This window comes from Odontesthes bonariensis, chromosome 20, assembly GCF_027942865.1.
Source record: "Odontesthes bonariensis isolate fOdoBon6 chromosome 20, fOdoBon6.hap1, whole genome shotgun sequence".
NCBI classification, from domain to species: Eukaryota; Metazoa; Chordata; class Actinopteri; order Atheriniformes; family Atherinopsidae; genus Odontesthes; species Odontesthes bonariensis.
This window is the reverse complement of record NC_134525.1, coordinates 3,033,579-3,059,744: the sequence shown is the minus strand read 5'-3', so window position 1 is coordinate 3,059,744 and position 26,166 is coordinate 3,033,579. Positions and strand designations below refer to the sequence as shown.

The following is a 26,166-nucleotide window of genomic DNA, read 5'->3' as shown; positions in this document are numbered from 1 at the left end:
TAAAGGCAGAAAGCCCTCTTCTCTCCTCCTCACAATTCTGGAAACTTCGTAATCCACTTCCCCGAGAATTTGTGTTTATAACCAGAAACATAATGACACACCAAATTATTCAATTCAAGGAATTCTAAAGGATAAACTCTTTTATCAAAAAATGGTTTACCAAAAGTTTATTCCCTGGACAGCAAAATAAAAATATTATATTACATAAATTTGACAAGAACAGTTGCTAAATTGAGGTCTATGTATATAAAATTCCCTATACCTCCAAAGGCCAAAGAAACCCACTTCAAAATTCTGGATAATATATACCCCTCCAAAGAGTTACTTAGACTACGCTTTAACATTGAGGATAACAACTGCTCACTCTGTGAAAACAACATTGAGGATACTGAGCATGTATTTTTTTCCTGTGATGCCGTTCAAGGGTTCTGGTTACTTGTAAATGAATGGTTGAAACATAGATTCCCACCTCTCTCATCTCCTTTCTCAAAAGATAATATTTGGCTTAATATTAAAAAACAAAGAAGATCAACTCTGTATCAATGTTGTTTTATGTCTTGCTAAATTTTTATACACAAAAACAGAATAGAGAAATGTCCCCCCAATTTTGTTTCCTTTAAAAATGTATTTGATTTGTACTTAAAATCTTTCAAATTTGTCAATGAATCCAAAGCCCAGAAATTCTATAAAGTTATGAGTAATCCCCCAACGAACTAGACAACTGAATCAATCCTGTATCCCCCTTGTACTTTGTTATACTGCCATAATCTATTGATTTATTTTGTTTATTTTGTCCTTTCTATTTTATTGTTATTACTCATATTTTAGTGAACATTTTATTTGAAATCTTCCATATGTTCGCTGTGAAGCTGTTTTTTGTGCACTGACAGTTGAAACGGCCATGTTTACCAGTGTATGTAAATGTTAAATGGTGCAATAAAGTTATGGAAAAAATAAAGTTTCCTTCACCTTCGAAAACAGCACGGAAACTTCTGCTCGCATGCTAACTGCTGCTAGTTAGCTAATAACACTTCATGTTTCCACCTGCTGAAAAGCCCCGTGTTTAGCAACTTTCTACGAGCAGGTTGAGGGATTATTGTGATAATTCCATCTTCAAAAACAGCCCGTAAATAGGACATTAACTTCTGCTAGCATGCTAACTGCAGCTAGTTAGCAGTTAGCTCTGCTACTGGTCGTGATGGTTATTTTCTCTGTGCTGCTGTAAACTTAAATTCCAGCAAAATAAAGACACTGAACCTCCAAACAGAACTAAAGGAGAACAAAGCAGCTTTTGCTGACTTTTTTTCTGTTACCTTTTTTACGAGTCAGCCAGATGTTTTATGTGAATCCATGAAACGTTTGACTGCAGTAACACCTTTTTGCCACATGACGGAGCCACTGAGTCAGGTTGGAGCTTTGATGGAGAAGTTTTCAAACTGTGAGCCTCCAAATAAAGGCAGAAAATCCTCTTCTCTTCTCTCCTCTCCTCTCCTCTCCTCTCCTCTTCTCTCCTCTTCTCTCCTCGCACTGCATGCTGGGAGTCTGAGTGAGTGTGGATGGTGGCAGGGTGAGTGGAAGTTGCCGAGTGAGTTTGGGACGTTTTGGACCTTTCTAAAAACTTCGATCTTTTCCATCATTTATTGATGGTAAGGTAAGAGCACTTTAATTCACCAATTTGTGGAAAAAGCGGTAAAAACTTTGTTTACAGAAAAGTTTGTGTGACGAATAATGGCGTCCCTCCCTGACGGGGGTTCGCCGGCCCTGTCAATCAGACACGGGGTTAGAATAGCGTCAGATCCGAAGTACACTGTGGAGCAGGTGTTGTTGGCAGCGGGGGAGCAGGTCGGCCATGAAAACATCACATATGGCTCCCGTATGAGCAGAGCAGTGGTGGCGTTTCTCCGGGAAGAGCGCCTGGTTCACCGGCTGGTTGAGACAGGCATCTTCCTGGATGACCTGTTTATTCCGGTGTCACCCCTGTTTACACCATCGACACGGATCACAGTGTCTGGTGTCCCCCCGTTTATACCAAATGAACTAATTGAGAAAGAACTGACCCGGTTCGGAAAGTTCGCCAGCGGGTTCAGAGCAGTTCGGCTTGGATGTAAAGATGCCAGACTCCAACATGTCCAGTCATTGCGCAGACAGGCGTTCATGTACCTGAACAACGCAGAACAAACTCTTCAGGTTTCATTCAAAGTTAAATATGAAACGGGGTTTTACACAGTGTACGCCAGCTCAGGGAGTATGAAATGTTTCGAGTGTGGAGATGTTGGACATAAACAGTGACGGACTGGGGTAAAAAAACGGCCCTGGCATTTTGCACCCACAAGCGGCCCGTAGACCAGCATTTGCCAACCCCCCCCCCCCCCCACACACACACACACACACACACACACACACACAAACGCACACACACTTCGCCACATGACGCATTCTGTAAGCATTTATTGACGCGCAATGTCATATTACATCAATAGGCAAAGAAGATGGAATGATGTGGCGATTCTCAGTAGTAATTACTTGCAACACACAGACATATAGAAAAATGGTGACGCGCACCTTCAATACAAACATTGGTGAGCGCACCACATCCACATCTAAACTCAAGTTTCAGAAACCAAAATTAAGCTTCAAACTAGAAACAACAGGCACCGGGCATCAAACTTGCCTGCACGCACGCACGCACAGACATACACACACATACACACACACACACACACACACACACACAATCGTCCACTAGTTTTTGATGTCCACTTCGCTCCTGCACCCTGTGTTTATATGCAAAAGTCCCTTCTTTAGATCGCTGTCCACTCGAGAGAGACCCAGCTAATACTTCATGACAAGACAGTTATGGTAGTCCAACTAACCAGTCCAGAGCTAAATACAAAGCAAATTGTCAGCAAGACAAGCCGTCAAATCGAGAACCCATTGTCATGAAGTTAGTAATAGGAATAAGAACAACTACAACAGCCCTGCCATAGATTACCAGGCAGTTACCACAAGCTAAACAGGTTTACACATCGTGAAAAGTGTGCCTTGTATTACTCTTTAGGTTAGCCAGACTAGCCACAGACTAGCTTATGACAGTAGGCTACACTGATTTAGAAAAGTGAGTGACAATACAGACAGACCCTACGTCAAAGAGATGAGATGAAATATAAAAATAAATAGTGCCACGGCGGACACAATGATTAGTGGAAATCCTTCGGCCCCTACCTTGTCTTGTTCGTAGCGTCTGTGCAACACATCTTGTTAATATCCATATTTGTGTAGACTCGTTGCTATTCCATTGTGAACGTATTTCTTGGCGATTGCAGAGACAAAACTTCGTCATGTTCTTTTTTTCAAGCAAGCCAAGAAGGCATACTACAACATAGATTATAAGTTATTTATATTTACTTAGTTATAACTCTTTTCAATTTGTCCCTCTTTTTCTCCGCTCCGGCGGGAGCCGGGTAAATGAAATTCCCACAATGCATTGCTTTACTCCAGTTGTCTCAAAAACATACAGAACATAGATAGGTATACATTTCTTTTATTTTAAACATTTTTACATCGTACGAAGATATATTCAGATAAAATAAAATAATGGAATGTAAATTAACCATAATAAAACACATCATCAAGGTCCCACCGTCAGTGTGTAATGTATAGCGATTTTAGTGGTATAAAAAGCGAAAAGGTTCCACTGAAGGGTCAGTAAGAAGGAACTTTTAGGATGACTAGGGAGCGTGATGACCGACCGTGACTGCGGGCCCGGGATGGGTATTGTCGGGCCCGCGATCAGCATTGTCAGGGCCGCGGCCCTTCGGGCATGTGCCCAAATGCCAGACCGCTCAGTCCGTGCCTGGACATAAACGTTCAGCCTGTCCGCACAAGGAGCGGACTGCAGCTGCAGGGAACGCCGGCGCTGCCGCAGGCCGGCGCTGCTGACGAGGCCGGTGGAGCGGCCGGCGGCGGTGCCGTCGCGTCGGGGTCAGACGGTTGCAGTGGTAGAGGTGAACCAAAGGCAGATGAGTGTAATGACAGTGCAGGGGTAGGCCCCTCAGAAACAGCAGGCAGCGGTGACAGCAGCTCACCACAGGCTGACAGCACCGCTGAAGGTGCGTCAGGCTGCTGGTGACACTGGTGGTGCAACTGCCATAAACACGGAAAACACCATTGACAGTTTAACACAAACAAACCCAATAATACAGCTGATGAGAAAAATCTGGCTAATAATGATAATATTAACACAGCAACAGAAAATGAAGACGACATGTTTGAAGATGACTCCATGTCCCAGTGCTCAGACACTGTGACACTGGACAGTCAGAGCTCATATTCACTCAAGGAAATAAACAATTTTCTAGATGAAACGTATGGAAGACAGGATGTAGAAATAACAGAATTCTTCCCTGAGGTTGACAAATTTATTAAATCTGTCCAAAGGATGAGGAGGGTAGTGGGATACGAGCAACTCAGTAAACAAAAAAGATTCCGTTTGAAAAAAATACTGACCAAACTTAGGAAAGAAAAACGAGAAAAAATCTGTTTAAATGCATAAAAGCTTAAACAGATAACTTAAGGACAGATAACTTAAGGGCAGATAACTTAAGGACAGATAACTTAAGGACAGATAACTTAAGGGCAGATAACTTAAGGGCAGATAACTTAAGGACAGATAACTTAAGGACAGATAACTTAAGGACAGATAACTTAAGGGCAGATAACTTAAGGACAGATAACTTAAGGGCAGATAACTTAAGGACAGATAACTTAAGGGCAGATAACTTAAGGGCAGATAACTTAAGGGCAGATAACTTAAGGGCTGATAACTTAAGGACAGATAACTTAAGGGCAGATAACTTAAGGACAGATAACTTAAGGGCAGATAACTTAAGGGCAGATAACTTAAGGGCAGATAACTTAAGGGCTGATAACTTAAGGACAGATAACTTAAGGGCAGATAACTTAAGGACAGATAACTTAAGGGCAGATAACTTAAGGGCAGATAACTTAAGGGCTGATAACTTAAGGACAGATAACTTAAGGGCAGATAACTTAAGGGCAGATAACTTAAGGACAGATAACTTAAGGGCTGATAACTTAAGGACAGATAACTTAAGGACAGATAACTTAAGGGCTGATAACTTAAGGGCAGATAACTTAAGGGCAGATAACTTAAGGGCAGATAACTTAAGGGCAGATAACTTAAGGGCTGATAACTTAAGGGCAGATAACTTAAGGACAGATAACTTAAGGGCAGATAACTTAAGGGCTGATAACTTAAGGACAGATAACTTAAGGACAGATAACTTAAGGGCAGATAACTTAAGGACAGATAACTTAAGGGCAGATAACTTAAGGGCTGATAACTTAAGGACTGATAACTTAAGGACAGATAACTTAAGGGCTGATAACTTAAGGACAGATAACTTAAGGACAGATAACTTAAGGGCAGATAACTTAAGGACAGATAACTTAAGGGCTGATAACTTAAGGGCTGATAACTTAAGGACAGATAACTTAAGGACAGATAACTTAAGGGCTGATAACTTAAGGACAGATAACTTAAGGACAGATAACTTAAGGGCAGATAACTTAAGGACAGATAACTTAAGGGCTGATAACTTAAGGGCTGATAACTTAAGGACAGATAACTTAAGGGCAGATAACTTAAGGACTGATAACTTAAGGGCTGATAACTTAAGGACAGATAACTTAAGGACAGATAACTTAAGGACAGATAACTTAAGGGCTGATAACTTAAGGACAGATAACTTAAGGACAGATAACTTAAGGGCTGATAACTTAAGGACAGATAACTTAAGGGCTGATAACTTAAGGACAGATAACTTAAGGACAGATAACTTAAGGACTGATAACTTAAGGACAGATAACTTAAGGACAGATAACTTAAGGGCTGATAACTTAAGGACAGATAACTTAAGGACAGATAACTTAAGGGCTGATAACTTAAGGACTGATAACTTAAGGGCTGATAACTTAAGGACAGATAACTTAAGGACAGATAACTTAAGGGCTGATAACTTAAGGACAGATAACTTAAGGGCTGATAACTTAAGGACAGATAACTTAAGGACAGATAACTTAAGGACTGATAACTTAAGGACAGATAACTTAAGGACAGATAACTTAAGGACAGATAACTTAAGGGCTGATAACTTAAGGACTGATAACTTAAGGGCAGATAACTTAAGGACTGATAACTTAAGGGCTGATAACTTAAGGACAGATAACTTAAGGGCTGATAACTTAAGGGCTGATAACTTAAGGGCAGATAACTTAAGGGCAGATAACTTAAGGACAGATAACTTAAGGGCTGATAACTTAAGGGCAGATAACTTAAGGACAGATAACTTAAGGACAGATAACTTAAGGGCAGATAACTTAAGGACAGATAACTTAAGGACAGATAACTTAAGGGCAGATAACTTAAGGACAGATAACTTAAGGACAGATAACTTAAGGACAGATAACTTAAGGGCAGATAACTTAAGGGCTGATAACTTAAGGGCAGATAACTTAAGGGCAGATAACTTAAGGACAGATAACTTAAGGACAGATAACTTAAGGACAGATAACTTAAGGACAGATAACTTAAGGACAGATAACTTAAGGACAGATAACTTAAGGACAGATAACTTAAGGACTGATAACTTAAGGACAGATAACTTAAGGACAGATAACTTAAGGGCAGATAACTTAAGGACAGATAACTTAAGGACAGATAACTTAAGGACAGATAACTTAAGGGCAGATAACTTAAGGACAGATAACTTAAGGACAGATAACTTAAGGGCAGATAACTTAAGGACTGATAACTTAAGGGCAGATAACTTAAGGGCAGATAACTTAAGGGCAGATAACTTAAGGGCAGATAACTTAAGGACAGATAACTTAAGGACAGATAACTTAAGGACAGATAACTTAAGGACAGATAACTTAAGGACTGATAACTTAAGGGCAGATAACTTAAGGACAGATAACTTAAGGACAGATAACTTAAGGGCAGATAACTTAAGGGCAGATAACTTAAGGGCAGATAACTTAAGGACAGATAACTTAAGGACAGATAACTTAAGGACAGATAACTTAAGGACAGATAACTTAAGGACAGATAACTTAAGGACAGATAACTTAAGGGCAGATAACTTAAGGACAGATAACTTAAGGGCTGATAACTTAAGGACAGATAACTTAAGGACAGATAACTTAAGGGCAGATAACTTAAGGACAGATAACTTAAGGGCAGATAACTTAAGGACAGATAACTTAAGGACAGATAACTTAAGGACAGATAACTTAAGGGCAGATAACTTAAGGACAGATAACTTAAGGACAGATAACTTAAGGGCAGATAACTTAAGGACAGATAACTTAAGGGCAGATAACTTAAGGACAGATAACTTAAGGACAGATAACTTAAGGACAGATAACTTAAGGGCAGATAACTTAAGGACAGATAACTTAAGGGCAGATAACTTAAGGACAGATAACTTAAGGACAGATAACTTAAGGGCAGATAACTTAAGGACAGATAACTTAAGGACAGATAACTTAAGGGCAGATAACTTAAGGACAGATAACTTAAGGGCAGATAACTTAAGGACAGATAACTTAAGGACAGATAACTTAAGGACAGATAACTTAAAGACAGATAACTTAAGGACAGATAACTTAAGGACAGATAACTTAAGGACAGATAACTTAAGGGCAGATAACTTAAAGACAGATAACTTAAGGACAGATAACTTAAGGACAGATAACTTAAAGACAGATAACTTAAGGACAGATAACTTAAGGACAGATAACTTAAGGACAGATAACTTAAGGGCAGATAACTTAAAGACAGATAACTTAAGGGCAGATAACTTAAGGACAGATAACTTAAGGACTGATAACTTAAGGACTGATAACTTAAGGGCTGATAACTTAAGGGCAGATAACTTAAGGGCTGATAACTTAAGGGCTGATAACTTAAGGGCAGATAACTTAAGGGCTGATAACTTAAGGACAGATAACTTAAGGGCAGATAACTTAAGGACAGATAACTTAAGGACAGATAACTTAAGGACAGATAACTTAAGGACAGATAACTTAAGGACAGATAACTTAAGGGCTGATAACTTAAGGACTGATAACTTAAGGGCTGATAACTTAAGGACAGATAACTTAAGGGCAGATAACTTAAGGGCAGATAACTTAAGGACAGATAACTTAAGGACAGATAACTTAAGGGCAGATAACTTAAGGACAGATAACTTAAGGGCAGATAACTTAAGGACAGATAACTTAAGGACAGATAACTTAAGGACAGATAACTTAAGGGCAGATAACTTAAGGACAGATAACTTAAGGACAGATAACTTAAGGACAGATAACTTAAGGGCAGATAACTTAAGGACAGATAACTTAAGGGCTGATAACTTAAGGACAGATAACTTAAGGGCTGATAACTTAAGGACAGATAACTTAAGGACAGATAACTTAAGGGCAGATAACTTAAGGACAGATAACTTAAGGGCAGATAACTTAAGGACAGATAACTTAAGGACAGATAACTTAAGGACAGATAACTTAAGGGCAGATAACTTAAGGACAGATAACTTAAGGACAGATAACTTAAGGACAGATAACTTAAGGGCAGATAACTTAAGGACAGATAACTTAAGGGCTGATAACTTAAGGACAGATAACTTAAGGGCTGATAACTTAAGGACAGATAACTTAAGGACAGATAACTTAAGGACAGATAACTTAAGGACAGATAACTTAAGGGCTGATAACTTAAGGACAGATAACTTAAGGACAGATAACTTAAGGGCTGATAACTTAAGGGCTGATAACTTAAGGACAGATAACTTAAGGGCAGATAACTTAAGGGCTGATAACTTAAGGGCTGATAACTTAAGGACAGATAACTTAAGGGCAGATAACTTAAGGGCAGATAACTTAAGGGCTGATAACTTAAGGGCAGATAACTTAAGGGCAGATAACTTAAGGACAGATAACTTAAGGGCTGATAACTTAAGGGCTGATAACTTAAGGACAGATAACTTAAGGGCTGATAACTTAAGGACAGATAACTTAAGGGCTGATAACTTAAGGACAGATAACTTAAGGGCTGATAACTTAAGGGCAGATAACTTAAGGGCTGATAACTTAAGGGCTGATAACTTAAGGGCTGATAACTTAAGGGCTGATAACTTAAGGGCAGATAACTTAAGGACAGATAACTTAAGGGCTGATAACTTAAGGGCTGATAACTTAAGGACAGATAACTTAAGGGCTGATAACTTAAGGACAGATAACTTAAGGGCTGATAACTTAAGGACAGATAACTTAAGGGCTGATAACTTAAGGGCAGATAACTTAAGGGCTGATAACTTAAGGGCAGATAACTTAAGGACAGATAACTTAAGGACAGATAACTTAAGGGCTGATAACTTAAGGGCAGATAACTTAAGGGCTGATAACTTAAGGGCTGATAACTTAAGGGCTGATAACTTAAGGGCAGATAACTTAAGGACAGATAACTTAAGGGCAGATAACTTAAGGGCAGATAACTTAAGGACTGATAACTTAAGGGCTGATAACTTAAGGGCTGATAACTTAAGGGCTGATAACTTAAGGACAGATAACTTAAGGGCAGATAACTTAAGGACAGATAACTTAAGGGCAGATAACTTAAGGGCAGATAACTTAAGGACAGATAACTTAAGGGCTGATAACTTAAGGGCAGATAACTTAAGGACAGATAACTTAAGGACAGATAACTTAAGGGCTGATAACTTAAGGGCAGATAACTTAAGGACAGATAACTTAAGGACAGATAACTTAAGGACTGATAACTTAAGGGCTGATAACTTAAGGGCAGATAACTTAAGGGCAGATAACTTAAGGGCTGATAACTTAAGGGCAGATAACTTAAGGGCAGATAACTTAAGGGCTGATAACTTAAGGGCAGATAACTTAAGGACAGATAACTTAAGGACAGATAACTTAAGGACAGATAACTTAAGGACAGATAACTTAAGGACAGATAACTTAAGGGCTGATAACTTAAGGACAGATAACTTAAGGGCAGATAACTTAAGGGCAGATAACTTAAGGGCAGATAACTTAAGGGCAGATAACTTAAGGACAGATAACTTAAGGACAGATAACTTAAGGACAGATAACTTAAGGACAGATAACTTAAGGACAGATAACTTAAGGGCAGATAACTTAAGGGCAGATAACTTAAGGACAGATAACTTAAGGACAGATAACTTAAGGGCTGATAACTTAAGGACTGATAACTTAAGGGCTGATAACTTAAGGACAGATAACTTAAGGGCAGATAACTTAAGGGCAGATAACTTAAGGACAGATAACTTAAGGACAGATAACTTAAGGGAAGATAACTTAAGGACAGATAACTTAAGGACAGATAACTTAAGGACTGATAACTTAAGGGCAGATAACTTAAGGACAGATAACTTAAGGGCAGATAACTTAAGGGCTGATAACTTAAGGGCTGATAACTTAAGGGCAGATAACTTAAGGACAGATAACTTAAGGGCAGATAACTTAAGGGCAGATAACTTAAGGGCAGATAACTTAAGGGCAGATAACTTAAGGGCTGATAACTTAAGGACAGATAACTTAAAGACAGATAACTTAAGGACAGATAACTTAAGGACAGATAACTTAAGGGCAGATAACTTAAGGGCAGATAACTTAAGGGCTGATAACTTAAGGGAAGATAACTTAAGGACAGATAACTTAAGGGCTGATAACTTAAGGGAAGATAACTTAAGGACAGATAACTTAAGGGCTGATAACTTAAGGGAAGATAACTTAAGGACAGATAACTTAAGGACAGATAACTTAAGGGCTGATAACTTAAGGGCAGATAACTTAAGGACAGATAACTTAAGGACAGATAACTTAAGGGCAGATAACTTAAGGACAGATAACTTAAGGGCAGATAACTTAAGGACAGATAACTTAAGGGCTGATAACTTAAGGGCTGATAACTTAAGGGCAGATAACTTAAGGGCAGATAACTTAAGGGAAGATAACTTAAGGACAGATAACTTAAGGGAAGATAACTTAAGGACAGATAACTTAAGGACAGATAACTTAAGGGCTGATAACTTAAGGGCAGATAACTTAAGGGAAGATAACTTAAGGACAGATAACTTAAGGGCTGATAACTTAAGGACAGATAACTTAAGGGCAGATAACTTAAGGGCTGATAACTTAAGGGCAGATAACTTAAGGACAGATAACTTAAGGGCTGATAACTTAAGGGAAGATAACTTAAGGACAGATAACTTAAGGGCTGATAACTTAAGGGCTGATAACTTAAGGGCAGATAACTTAAGGGCAGATAACTTAAGGGAAGATAACTTAAGGACAGATAACTTAAGGGCTGATAACTTAAGGGCAGATAACTTAAGGGAAGATAACTTAAGGACAGATAACTTAAGGGCTGATAACTTAAGGGCTGATAACTTAAGGGCTGATAACTTAAGGGCAGATAACTTAAGGGCAGATAACTTAAGGGAAGATAACTTAAGGACAGATAACTTAAGGGCTGATAACTTAAGGGCAGATAACTTAAGGGAAGATAACTTAAGGACAGATAACTTAAGGGCTGATAACTTAAGGGCTGATAACTTAAGGGCTGATAACTTAAGGGCAGATAACTTAAGGGCAGATAACTTAAGGGAAGATAACTTAAGGACAGATAACTTAAGGGAAGATAACTTAAGGACAGATAACTTAAGGACAGATAACTTAAGGGCTGATAACTTAAGGGCAGATAACTTAAGGGAAGATAACTTAAGGACAGATAACTTAAGGGCTGATAACTTAAGGACAGATAACTTAAGGGCAGATAACTTAAGGGCTGATAACTTAAGGGCAGATAACTTAAGGACAGATAACTTAAGGGCTGATAACTTAAGGGAAGATAACTTAAGGACAGATAACTTAAGGGCTGATAACTTAAGGGCTGATAACTTAAGGGCAGATAACTTAAGGGCAGATAACTTAAGGGAAGATAACTTAAGGACAGATAACTTAAGGGCTGATAACTTAAGGGCAGATAACTTAAGGGAAGATAACTTAAGGACAGATAACTTAAGGGCTGATAACTTAAGGGCTGATAACTTAAGGGCAGATAACTTAAGGGCAGATAACTTAAGGGAAGATAACTTAAGGACAGATAACTTAAGGGCAGATAACTTAAGGGCAGATAACTTAAGGGCTGATAACTTAAGGACAGATAACTTAAGGGAAGATAACTTAAGGACAGATAACTTAAGGGCTGATAACTTAAGGGCTGATAACTTAAGGGCAGATAACTTAAGGGCTGATAACTTAAGGGCTGATAACTTAAGGGCTGATAACTTAAGGGCAGATAACTTAAGGGAAGATAACTTAAGGACAGATAACTTAAGGGCTGATAACTTAAGGGCTGATAACTTAAGGGCAGATAACTTAAGGGCAGATAACTTAAGGGCTGATAACTTAAGGGCAGATAACTTAAGGGCTGATAACTTAAGGGCAGATAACTTAAGGGAAGATAACTTAAGGACAGATAACTTAAGGGCTGATAACTTAAGGACAGATAACTTAAGGGCTGATAACTTAAGGGCAGATAACTTAAGGACAGATAACTTAAGGGCTGATAACTTAAGGGCTGATAACTTAAGGGCAGATAACTTAAGGGCAGATAACTTAAGGGAAGATAACTTAAGGACAGATAACTTAAGGGCTGATAACTTAAGGGCAGATAACTTAAGGGAAGATAACTTAAGGACAGATAACTTAAGGGCTGATAACTTAAGGGCTGATAACTTAAGGGCTGATAACTTAAGGGCAGATAACTTAAGGGCAGATAACTTAAGGGAAGATAACTTAAGGACAGATAACTTAAGGGCTGATAACTTAAGGGCTGATAACTTAAGGGCAGATAACTTAAGGGCTGATAACTTAAGGGCTGATAACTTAAGGGCAGATAACTTAAGGACAGATAACTTAAGGGAAGATAACTTAAGGACAGATAACTTAAGGGCTGATAACTTAAGGGCTGATAACTTAAGGGCAGATAACTTAAGGGCAGATAACTTAAGGGCTGATAACTTAAGGGCTGATAACTTAAGGGCAGATAACTTAAGGACAGATAACTTAAGGGCTGATAACTTAAGGGCTGATAACTTAAGGGCAGATAACTTAAGGGCTGATAACTTAAGGGCTGATAACTTAAGGGCAGATAACTTAAGGACAGATAACTTAAGGGAAGATAACTTAAGGACAGATAACTTAAGGGCTGATAACTTAAGGGCTGATAACTTAAGGGCTGATAACTTAAGGGCAGATAACTTAAGGACAGATAACTTAAGGGAAGATAACTTAAGGACAGATAACTTAAGGGCTGATAACTTAAGGGCAGATAACTTAAGGACAGATAACTTAAGGGCTGATAACTTAAGGGCAGATAACTTAAGGACAGATAACTTAAGGGCAGATAACTTAAGGGCAGATAACTTAAGGGCAGATAACTTAAGGACAGATAACTTAAGGACAGATAACTTAAGGGCAGATAACTTAAGGACAGATAACTTAAGGACATATAACTTAAGGACAGATAACTTAAGGACAGATAACTTAAGGGCTGATAACTGAAAGACAGATAACTTAAGGACAGATAACTTAAGGACAGATAACTTAAGGGCAGATAACTTAAGGACAGATAACTTAAGGGCAGATAACTTAAAGACAGATAACTTAAGGACAGATAACTTAAGGACAGATAACTTAAGGGCAGATAACTTAAGGACAGATAACTTAAGGGCAGATAACTTAAAGACAGATAACTTAAGGACAGATAACTTAAGGACAGATAACTTAAGGACAGATAACTTAAGGACAGATAACTTAAGGGCAGATAACTTAAGGACAGATAACTTAAGGACAGATAACTTAAGGACAGATAACTTAAGGACAGATAACTTAAGGGCTGATAACTTAAGGACAGATAACTTAAGGACTGATAACTTAAAGACAGATAACTTAAGGACAGATAACTTAAGGACAGATAACTTAAGGGCAGATAACTTAAGGACAGATAACTTAAGGGCAGATAACTTAAGGACAGATAACTTAAGGGCTGATAACTTAAGGACAGATAACTTAAGGACAGATAACTTAAGGGCAGATAACTTAAGGACAGATAACTTAAGGGCAGATAACTTAAGGACAGATAACTTAAGGGCTGATAACTTAAAGACAGATAACTTAAGGACAGATAACTTAAGGGCAGATAACTTAAGGACAGATAACTTAAGGGCTGATAACTTAAAGACAGATAACTTAAGGACAGATAACTTAAGGACAGATAACTTAAGGACAGATAACTTAAGGGCAGATAACTTAAGGACAGATAACTTAAGGGCTGATAACTTAAAGACAGATAACTTAAGGACAGATAACTTAAAGACAGATAACTTAAGGGCAGATAACTTAAGGACAGATAACTTAAGGGCAGATAACTTAAGGACAGATAACTTAAGGGCTGATAACTTAAGGGCTGATAACTTAAGGGCTGATAACTTAAGGACAGATAACTTAAGGGCTGATAACTTAAGGGCTGATAACTTAAGGGCTGATAACTTAAGGACTGATAACTTAAGGGCAGATAACTTAAAGACAGATAACTTAAGGACAGATAACTTAAGGGCAGATAACTTAAAGACAGATAACTTAAGGACAGATAACTTAAGGACTGATAACTTAAGGGCTGATAACTTAAGGGCAGATAACTTAAGGACTGATAACTTAAGGACTGATAACTTAAGGGCTGATAACTTAAGGGCAGATAACTTAAGGACTGATAACTTAAGGGCAGATAACTTAAGGGCAGATAACTTAAGGGCAGATAACTTAAAGACAGATAACTTAAGGACAGATAACTTAAGGGCTGATAACTTAAGGGCTGATAACTTAAGGACAGATAACTTAAGGACAGATAACTTAAGGACTGATAACTTAAGGGCTGATAACTTAAGGACAGATAACTTAAGGACAGATAACTTAAGGGCAGATAACTTAAGGGCAGATAACTTAAAGACAGATAACTTAAGGACAGATAACTTAAGGACAGATAACTTAAGGGCAGATAACTTAAGGACAGATAACTTAAGGACAGATAACTTAAAGACAGATAACTTAAGGGCAGATAACTTAAGGACAGATAACTTAAGGGCAGATAACTTAAGGACAGATAACTTAAGGGCAGATAACTTAAGGGCAGATAACTTAAGGACTGATAACTTAAGGGCAGATAACTTAAGGGCAGATAACTTAAAGACAGATAACTTAAGGACAGATAACTTAAGGACAGATAACTTAAGGACAGATAACTTAAGGGCAGATAACTTAAGGGCTGATAACTTAAGGACAGATAACTTAAGGACTGATAACTTAAGGGCAGATAACTTAAAGACAGATAACTTAAGGACAGATAACTTAAGGGCAGATAACTTAAGGACAGATAACTTAAGGGCAGATAACTTAAGGACAGATAACTTAAGGGCAGATAACTTAAAGACAGATAACTTAAGGACAGATAACTTAAGGACAGATAACTTAAGGGCAGATAACTTAAGGACAGATAACTTAAGGACTGATAACTTAAGGGCAGATAACTTAAAGACAGATAACTTAAGGACAGATAACTTAAGGGCAGATAACTTAAAGACAGATAACTTAAGGACAGATAACTTAAGGGCTGATAACTTAAGGACAGATAACTTAAGGGCAGATAACTTAAGGACTGATAACTTAAGGGCAGATAACTTAAGGACAGATAACTTAAGGGCAGATAACTTAAGGACTGATAACTTAAGGACAGATAACTTAAGGACAGATAACTTAAGGACAGATAACTTAAGGACAGATAACTTAAGGGCAGATAACTTAAAGACAGATAACTTAAGGACAGATAACTTAAGGGCAGATAACTTAAGGACAGATAACTTAAGGGCAGATAACTTAAGGGCAGATAACTTAAGGACAGATAACTTAAGGGCAGATAACTTAAAGACAGATAACTTAAGGACAGATAACTTAAGGGCAGATAACTTAAGGGCAGATAACTTAAGGGCAGATAACTTAAGGGCAGATAACTTAAGGACAGATAACTTAAGGGCAGATAACTTAAAGACAGATAACTTAAGGACAGATAACTTAAGGGCAGATAACTTAAAGACAGATAACTTAAGGACAGATAACTTAAGGGCAGATAACTTAAGGGCAGATAACTTAAGGACAGATAACTTAAGGGCAGATAACTTAAAGACAGATAACTTAAGGACAGATAACTTAAGGGCTGATAACTTAAGGACTGATAACTTAAGGGCAGATAACTTAAGGACAGATAACTTAAGGGCAGATAACTTAAGGACTGATAACTTAAGGGCAGATAACTTAAGGACTGATAACTTAAGGGCTGATAACTTAAGGACAGATAACTTAAGGGCTGATAACTTAAGGACAGATAACTTAAGGACAGATAACTTAAGGACAGATAACTTAAGGACAGATAACTTAAGGACAGATAACTTAAGGGCAGATAACTTAAGGGCAGATAACTTAAAGACAGATAACTTAAGGGCAGATAACTTAAGGACAGATAACTTAAGGGCAGATAACTTAAGGACAGATAACTTAAGGGCAGATAACTTAAAGACAGATAACTTAAGGGCTGATAACTTAAGGACAGATAACTTAAGGGCTGATAACTTAAGGACAGATAACTTAAGGGCTGATAACTTAAGGACAGATAACTTAAGGGCTGATAACTTAAGGACAGATAACTTAAGGGCTGATAACTTAAGGACAGATAACTTAAGGGCTGATAACTTAAGGACAGATAACTTAAGGGCTGATAACTTAAGGACAGATAACTTAAGGGCTGATAACTTAAGGACAGATAACTTAAGGGCAGATAACTTAAGGACTGATAACTTAAGGGCTGATAACTTAAGGACAGATAACTTAAGGGCAGATAACTTAAGGGCTGATAACTTAAGGGCAGATAACTTAAGGGCAGATAACTTAAGGACAGATAACTTAAGGGCAGATAACTTAAGGACTGATAACTTAAGGGTTGATAACTTAAGGACAGATAACTTAAGGGCTGATAACTTAAGGACTGATAACTTAAGGGCAGATAACTTAAGGGCTGATAACTTAAGGGCTGATAACTTAAGGGCAGATAACTTAAGGACAGATAACTTAAGGGCAGATAACTTAAGGGCTGATAACTTAAGGGCTGATAACTTAAGGGCAGATAACTTAAGGACAGATAACTTAAGGGCAGATAACTTAAGGACAGATAACTTAAGGGCTGATAACTTAAGGGCAGATAACTTAAGGACTGATAACTTAAGGGCAGATAACTTAAGGGCAGATAACTTAAGGGCAGATAACTTAAGGGCAGATAACTTAAGGACAGATAACTTAAGGGCTGATAACTTAAGGGCTGATAACTTAAGGGCAGATAACTTAAGGGCAGATAACTTAAGGACAGATAACTTAAGGACAGATAACTTAAGGACAGATAACTTAAGGACAGATAACTTAAGGGCAGATAACTTAAGGGCAGATAACTTAAGGGAAGATAACTTAAGGACAGATAACTTAAGGGCTGATAACTTAAGGGCTGATAACTTAAGGGCAGATAACTTAAGGACAGATAACTTAAGGGCAGATAACTTAAGGGCAGATAACTTAAGGGCAGATAACTTAAGGACAGATAACTTAAGGACAGATAACTTAAGGGCAGATAACTTAAGGACAGATAACTTAAGGGCAGATAACTTAAGGACAGATAACTTAAGGACAGATAACTTAAGGACAGATAACTTAAGGGCAGATAACTTAAGGGCAGATAACTTAAGGGCAGATAACTTAAGGACAGATAACTTAAGGGCAGATAACTTAAGGACAGATAACTTAAGGACAGATAACTTAAGGGCAGATAACTTAAGGGCAGATAACTTAAGGACAGATAACTTAAGGACAGATAACTTAAGGGCAGATAACTTAAGGACAGATAACTTAAGGACAGATAACTTAAGGGCAGATAACTTAAGGACAGATAACTTAAGGACAGATAACTTAAGGACAGATAACTTAAGGACAGATAACTTAAGGGCAGATAACTTAAGGACTGATAACTTAAGGGCAGATAACTTAAGGGCAGATAACTTAAGGACAGATAACTTAAGGACAGATAACTTAAGGGCAGATAACTTAAGGACAGATAACTTAAGGACAGATAACTTAAGGGCAGATAACTTAAGGGCAGATAACTTAAGGGCAGATAACTTAAGGGCAGATAACTTAAGGGCAGATAACTTAAGGACAGATAACTTAAGGGCTGATAACTTAAGGACAGATAACTTAAGGACAGATAACTTAAGGGCAGATAACTTAAGGGCAGATAACTTAAGGACAGATAACTTAAGGGCAGATAACTTAAGGGCAGATAACTTAAGGACAGATAACTTAAGGGCTGATAACTTAAGGACAGATAACTTAAGGACAGATAACTTAAGGGCAGATAACTTAAGGACAGATAACTTAAGGACAGATAACTTAAGGGCAGATAACTTAAGGACAGATAACTTAAGGGCAGATAACTTAAGGGCAGATAACTTAAGGACAGATAACTTAAGGGCAGATAACTTAAGGACAGATAACTTAAGGGCAGATAACTTAAGGACAGATAACTTAAGGGCAGATAACTTAAGGGCAGATAACTTAAGGACAGATAACTTAAGGGCAGATAACTTAAAGACAGATAACTTAAGGACAGATAACTTAAGGACAGATAACTTAAGGGCAGATAACTTAAGGACAGATAACTTAAGGACAGATAACTTAAGGGCTGATAACTTAAGGACAGATAACTTAAGGGCAGATAACTTAAAGACAGATAACTTAAGGACAGATAACTTAAGGACAGATAACTTAAGGGCAGATAACTTAAGGACAGATAACTTAAGGACAGATAACTTAAAGACAGATAACTTAAGGACAGATAACTTAAGGGCTGATAACTTAAAGACAGATAACTTAAGGACAGATAACTTAAGGACAGATAACTTAAGGACAGATAACTTAAGGGCAGATAACTTAAGGGCTGATAACTTAAAGACAGATAACTTAAAGACAGATAACTTAAGGACAGATAACTTAAGGACAGATAACTTAAGGACAGATAACTTAAGGGCAGATAACTTAAAGACAGATAACTTAAGGACAGATAACTTAAGGGCTGATAACTTAAGGACAGATAACTTAAGGGCAGATAACTTAAAGACAGATAACTTAAGGACAGATAACTTAAGGGCTGATAACTTAAGGACAGATAACTTAAGGGCAGATAACTTAAGGACAGATAACTTAAGGACAGATAACTTAAGGGCTGATAACTTAAGGACAGATAACTTAAGGACAGATAACTTAAGGACAGATAACTTAAGGACAGATAACTTAAGGACAGATAACTTAAGGGCAGATAACTTAAAGACAGATAACTTAAAGACAGATAACTTAAGGACAGATAACTTAAGGGCTGATAACTTAAGGACAGATAACTTAAGGGCTGATAACTTAAGGACAGATAACTTAAGGGCTGATAACTTAAGGACAGATAACTTAAGGACAGATAACTTAAGGGCTGATAACTTAAGGGCAGATAACTTAAAGACAGATAACTTAAAGACAGATAACTTAAGGACAGATAACTTAAGGACAGATAACTTAAGGGCAGATAACTTAAAGACAGATAACTTAAAGACAGATAACTTAAGGACAGATAACTTAAGGGCTGATAACTTAAGGACAGATAACTTAAGGGCTGATAACTTAAGGGCAGATAACTTAAAGACAGATAACTTAAAGACAGATAACTTAAGGACAGATAACTTAAGGACAGATAACTTAAGGGCAGATAACTTAAGGACAGATAACTTAAGGACAGATAACTTAAGGGCAGATAACTTAAAGACAGATAACTTAAGGACAGATAACTTAAGGGCTGATAACTTAAGGGCAGATAACTTAAAGACAGATAACTTAAGGACAGATAACTTAAGGGCTGATAACTTAAGAGCAGATAACTTAAGGGCAGATAACTTAAAGACAGATAACTTAAGGACAGATAACTTAAGGGCTGATAACTTAAGGACAGATAACTTAAGGGCAGATAACTTAAGGACAGATAACTTAAGGACAGATAACTTAAGGGCAGATAACTTAAGGGCTGATAACTTAAGGACAGATAACTTAAGGACAGATAACTTAAGGACAGATAACTTAAGGACAGATAACTTAAGGACAGATAACTTAAGGGCAGATAACTTAAGGGCTGATAACTTAAGGACAGATAACTTAAGGGCTGATAACTTAAGGACAGATAACTTAAGGGCAGATAACTTAAGGACAGATAACTTAAGGACAGATAACTTAAGGGCAGATAACTTAAGGGCTGATAACTTAAGGACAGATAACTTAAGGACAGATAACTTAAGGACAGATAACTTAAGGACAGATAACTTAAGGACAGATAACTTAAGGGCAGATAACTTAAAGACAGATAACTTAAAGACAGATAACTTAAGGACAGATAACTTAAGGGCTGATAACTTAAGGACAGATAACTTAAGGGCTGATAACTTAAGGGCAGATAACTTAAGGACAGATAACTTAAGGGCAGATAACTTAAGGACAGATAACTTAAGGGCAGATAACTTAAGGACAGATAACTTAAGGGCAGATAACTTAAGGGCAGATAACTTAAGGACAGATAACTTAAGGGCAGATAACTTAAGGGCAGATAACTTAAGGACAGATAACTTAAGGGCAGATAACTTAAGGACAGATAACTTAAGGGCAGATAACTTAAGGACAGATAACTTAAGGGCAGATAACTTAAGGGCAGATAACTTAAGGACAGATAACTTAAGGGCAGATAACTTAAAGACAGATAACTTAAGGACAGATAACTTAAGGACAGATAACTTAAGGGCAGATAACTTAAGGACAGATAACTTAAGGACAGATAACTTAAGGGCTGATAACTTAAGGACAGATAACTTAAGGGCAGATAACTTAAAGACAGATAACTTAAGGACAGATAACTTAAGGACAGATAACTTAAGGGCAGATAACTTAAGGACAGATAACTTAAGGACAGATAACTTAAAGACAGATAACTTAAGGACAGATAACTTAAGGGCTGATAACTTAAAGACAGATAACTTAAGGACAGATAACTTAAGGACAGATAACTTAAGGACAGATAACTTAAGGGCAGATAACTTAAGGGCTGATAACTTAAAGACAGATAACTTAAAGACAGATAACTTAAGGACAGATAACTTAAGGACAGATAACTTAAGGACAGATAACTTAAGGGCAGATAACTTAAAGACAGATAACTTAAGGACAGATAACTTAAGGGCTGATAACTTAAGGACAGATAACTTAAGGGCAGATAACTTAAAGACAGATAACTTAAGGACAGATAACTTAAGGGCTGATAACTTAAGGACAGATAACTTAAGGGCAGATAACTTAAGGACAGATAACTTAAGGACAGATAACTTAAGGGCTGATAACTTAAGGACAGATAACTTAAGGACAGATAACTTAAGGACAGATAACTTAAGGACAGATAACTTAAGGACAGATAACTTAAGGGCAGATAACTTAAAGACAGATAACTTAAAGACAGATAACTTAAGGACAGATAACTTAAGGGCTGATAACTTAAGGACAGATAACTTAAGGGCTGATAACTTAAGGACAGATAACTTAAGGGCTGATAACTTAAGGACAGATAACTTAAGGACAGATAACTTAAGGGCTGATAACTTAAGGGCAGATAACTTAAAGACAGATAACTTAAAGACAGATAACTTAAGGACAGATAACTTAAGGACAGATAACTTAAGGGCAGATAACTTAAAGACAGATAACTTAAAGACAGATAACTTAAGGACAGATAACTTAAGGGCTGATAACTTAAGGACAGATAACTTAAGGGCTGATAACTTAAGGGCAGATAACTTAAAGACAGATAACTTAAAGACAGATAACTTAAGGACAGATAACTTAAGGACAGATAACTTAAGGGCAGATAACTTAAGGACAGATAACTTAAGGACAGATAACTTAAGGGCAGATAACTTAAAGACAGATAACTTAAGGACAGATAACTTAAGGGCTGATAACTTAAGGGCAGATAACTTAAAGACAGATAACTTAAGGACAGATAACTTAAGGGCTGATAACTTAAGAGCAGATAACTTAAGGGCAGATAACTTAAAGACAGATAACTTAAGGACAGATAACTTAAGGGCTGATAACTTAAGGACAGATAACTTAAGGGCAGATAACTTAAGGACAGATAACTTAAGGACAGATAACTTAAGGGCAGATAACTTAAGGGCTGATAACTTAAGGACAGATAACTTAAGGACAGATAACTTAAGGACAGATAACTTAAGGACAGATAACTTAAGGACAGATAACTTAAGGGCAGATAACTTAAGGGCTGATAACTTAAGGACAGATAACTTAAGGGCTGATAACTTAAGGACAGATAACTTAAGGGCAGATAACTTAAGGACAGATAACTTAAGGACAGATAACTTAAGGGCAGATAACTTAAGGGCTGATAACTTAAGGACAGATAACTTAAGGACAGATAACTTAAGGACAGATAACTTAAGGACAGATAACTTAAGGACAGATAACTTAAGGGCAGATAACTTAAAGACAGATAACTTAAAGACAGATAACTTAAGGACAGATAACTTAAGGGCTGATAACTTAAGGACAGATAACTTAAGGGCTGATAACTTAAGGGCAGATAACTTAAGGACAGATAACTTAAGGGCAGATAACTTAAGGACAGATAACTTAAGGACAGATAACTTAAGGACAGATAACTTAAGGACAGATAACTTAAGGACAGATAACTTAAGGACAGATAACTTAAGGACAGATAACTTAAGGACAGATAACTTAAGGACTGATAACTTAAGGGCAGATAACTTAAGGACAGATAACTTAAGGGCAGATAACTTAAAGACAGATAACTTAAAGACAGATAACTTAAGGACAGATAACTTAAGGACAGATAACTTAAGGACAGATAACTTAAGGGCAGATAACTTAAAGACAGATAACTTAAAGACAGATAACTTAAGGACAGATAACTTAAGGACAGATAACTTAAGGACAGATAACTTAAGGACAGATAACTTAAGGACAGATAACTTAAGGACTGATAACTTAAGGGCAGATAACTTAAGGACAGATAACTTAAAGACAGATAACTTAAGGACAGATAACTTAAGGACAGATAACTTAAGGACTGATAACTTAAGGGCAGATAACTTAAGGACAGATAACTTAAAGACAGATAACTTAAAGACAGATAACTTAAGGGCTGATAACTTAAGGACAGATAACTTAAGGGCAGATAACTTAAAGACAGATAACTTAAAGACAGATAACTTAAGGACAGATAACTTAAGGGCTGATAACTTAAGGACAGATAACTTAAGGGCAGATAACTTAAGGACAGATAACTTAAGGGCAGATAACTTAAGGGCAGATAACTTAAAGACAGATAACTTAAAGACAGATAACTTAAGGGCTGATAACTTAAGGGCAGATAACTTAAAGACAGATAACTTAAAGACAGATAACTTAAGGACAGATAACTTAAGGGCTGATAACTTAAGGACAGATAACTTAAGGGCTGATAACTTAAGGGCAGATAACTTAAGGACAGATAACTTAAGGGCAGATAACTTAAAGACAGATAACTTAAAGACAGATAACTTAAGGGCAGATAACTTAAGGACAGATAACTTAAGGGCAGATAACTTAAGGGCAGATAACTTAAGGACAGATAACTTAAGGGCTGATAACTTAAGGACAGATAACTTAAGGGCAGATAACTTAAGGACAGATAACTTAAGGGCAGATAACTTAAGGGCAGATAACTTAAAGACAGATAACTTAAAGACAGATAACTTAAGGGCTGATAACTTAAGGGCAGATAACTTAAAGACAGATAACTTAAAGACAGATAACTTAAGGACAGATAACTTAAGGGCTGATAACTTAAGGACAGATAACTTAAGGGCTGATAACTTAAGGGCAGATAACTTAAGGACAGATAACTTAAGGGCAGATAACTTAAGGACAGATAACTTAAGGGCTGATAACTTAAGGACAGATAACTTAAGGGCTGATAACTTAAGGACAGATAACTTAAGGGCTGATAACTTAAGGACAGATAACTTAAGGGCAGATAACTTAAGGACAGATAACTTAAGGGCAGATAACTTAAGGACAGATAACTTAAGGGCAGATAACTTAAGGGCTGATAACTTAAGGACAGATAACTTAAGGGCTGATAACTTAAGGGCAGATAACTTAAGGACAGATAACTTAAGGGCAGATAACTTAAAGACAGATAACTTAAGGACAGATAACTTAAGGACAGATAACTTAAGGGCAGATAACTTAAGGACAGATAACTTAAGGGCTGATAACTTAAGGGCAGATAACTTAAGGACAGATAACTTAAGGGCTGATAACTTAAGGGCTGATAACTTAAGGGCTGATAACTTAAGGGCAGATAACTTAAGGACAGATAACTTAAGGGCTGATAACTTAAGGGCTGATAACTTAAGGGCTGATAACTTAAGGGCTGATAACTTAAGGGCAGATAACTTAAGGGCTGATAACTTAAGGACAGATAACTTAAGGGCAGATAACTTAAGGACAGATAACTTAAGGGCAGATAACTTAAGGGCAGATAACTTAAGGACAGATAACTTAAGGACAGATAACTTAAGGGCAGATAACTTAAGGACAGATAACTTAAGGGCTGATAACTTAAGGACAGATAACTTAAGGGCAGATAACTTAAGGGCAGATAACTTAAGGACAGATAACTTAAGGACAGATAACTTAAGGGCAGATAACTTAAGGACAGATAACTTAAGGGCTGATAACTTAAGGGCTGATAACTTAAGGACAGATAACTTAAGGACAGATAACTTAAGGACAGATAACTTAAGGGCAGATAACTTAAGGGCAGATAACTTAAGGACAGATAACTTAAGGACAGATAACTTAAGGGCAGATAACTTAAGGACAGATAACTTAAGGACAGATAACTTAAGGGCAGATAACTTAAGGACAGATAACTTAAGGGCAGATAACTTAAGGGCAGATAACTTAAGGGCTGATAACTTAAGGACTGATAACTTAAGGACAGATAACTTAAGGACAGATAACTTAAGGACAGATAACTTAAGGACAGATAACTTAAGGACAGATAACTTAAGGGCAGATAACTTAAGGGCAGATAACTTAAGGGCAGATAACTTAAGGGCAGATAACTTAAGGGCTGATAACTTAAGGACAGATAACTTAAGGGCTGATAACTTAAGGACAGATAACTTAAGGACAGATAACTTAAGGACAGATAACTTAAGGACAGATAACTTAAGGACAGATAACTTAAGGGCAGATAACTTAAGGACAGATAACTTAAGGGCAGATAACTTAAGGGCAGATAACTTAAGGGCAGATAACTTAAGGACAGATAACTTAAGGGCAGATAACTTAAGGGCTGATAACTTAAGGGCTGATAACTTAAGGACAGATAACTTAAGGACAGATAACTTAAGGACAGATAACTTAAGGGCTGATAACTTAAGGGCTGATAACTTAAGGGCTGATAACTTAAGGGCAGATAACTTAAGGACAGATAACTTAAGGACAGATAACTTAAGGGCTGATAACTTAAGGACAGATAACTTAAGGGCAGATAACTTAAGGGCTGATAACTTAAGGACAGATAACTTAAGGGCAGATAACTTAAGGGCTGATAACTTAAGGGCTGATAACTTAAGGGCAGATAACTTAAGGACAGATAACTTAAGGACAGATAACTTAAGGGCAGATAACTTAAGGACAGATAACTTAAGGGCAGATAACTTAAGGGCTGATAACTTAAGGGCTGATAACTTAAGGGCAGATAACTTAAGGACAGAT

The 26,166-nt window shown here is 37.2% G+C and overlaps 1 protein-coding gene across 1 annotated transcript in view; it reads left to right on the top strand.

Moving 5' to 3' along the window:
• The first annotated feature begins 3,820 nt into the window (after positions 1-3,820).
• The window catches only part of dipk1c (divergent protein kinase domain 1C), a 60,778-nt gene continuing 38,432 nt past the window's right edge, over positions 3,821-26,166 (top strand). Inside the window, exon 1 of the mRNA XM_075453031.1 lies at positions 3,821-4,042. Coding sequence (XP_075309146.1) covers positions 3,821-4,042 — 222 coding nt within the window. The remainder of the gene's footprint in view (positions 4,043-26,166) is intronic.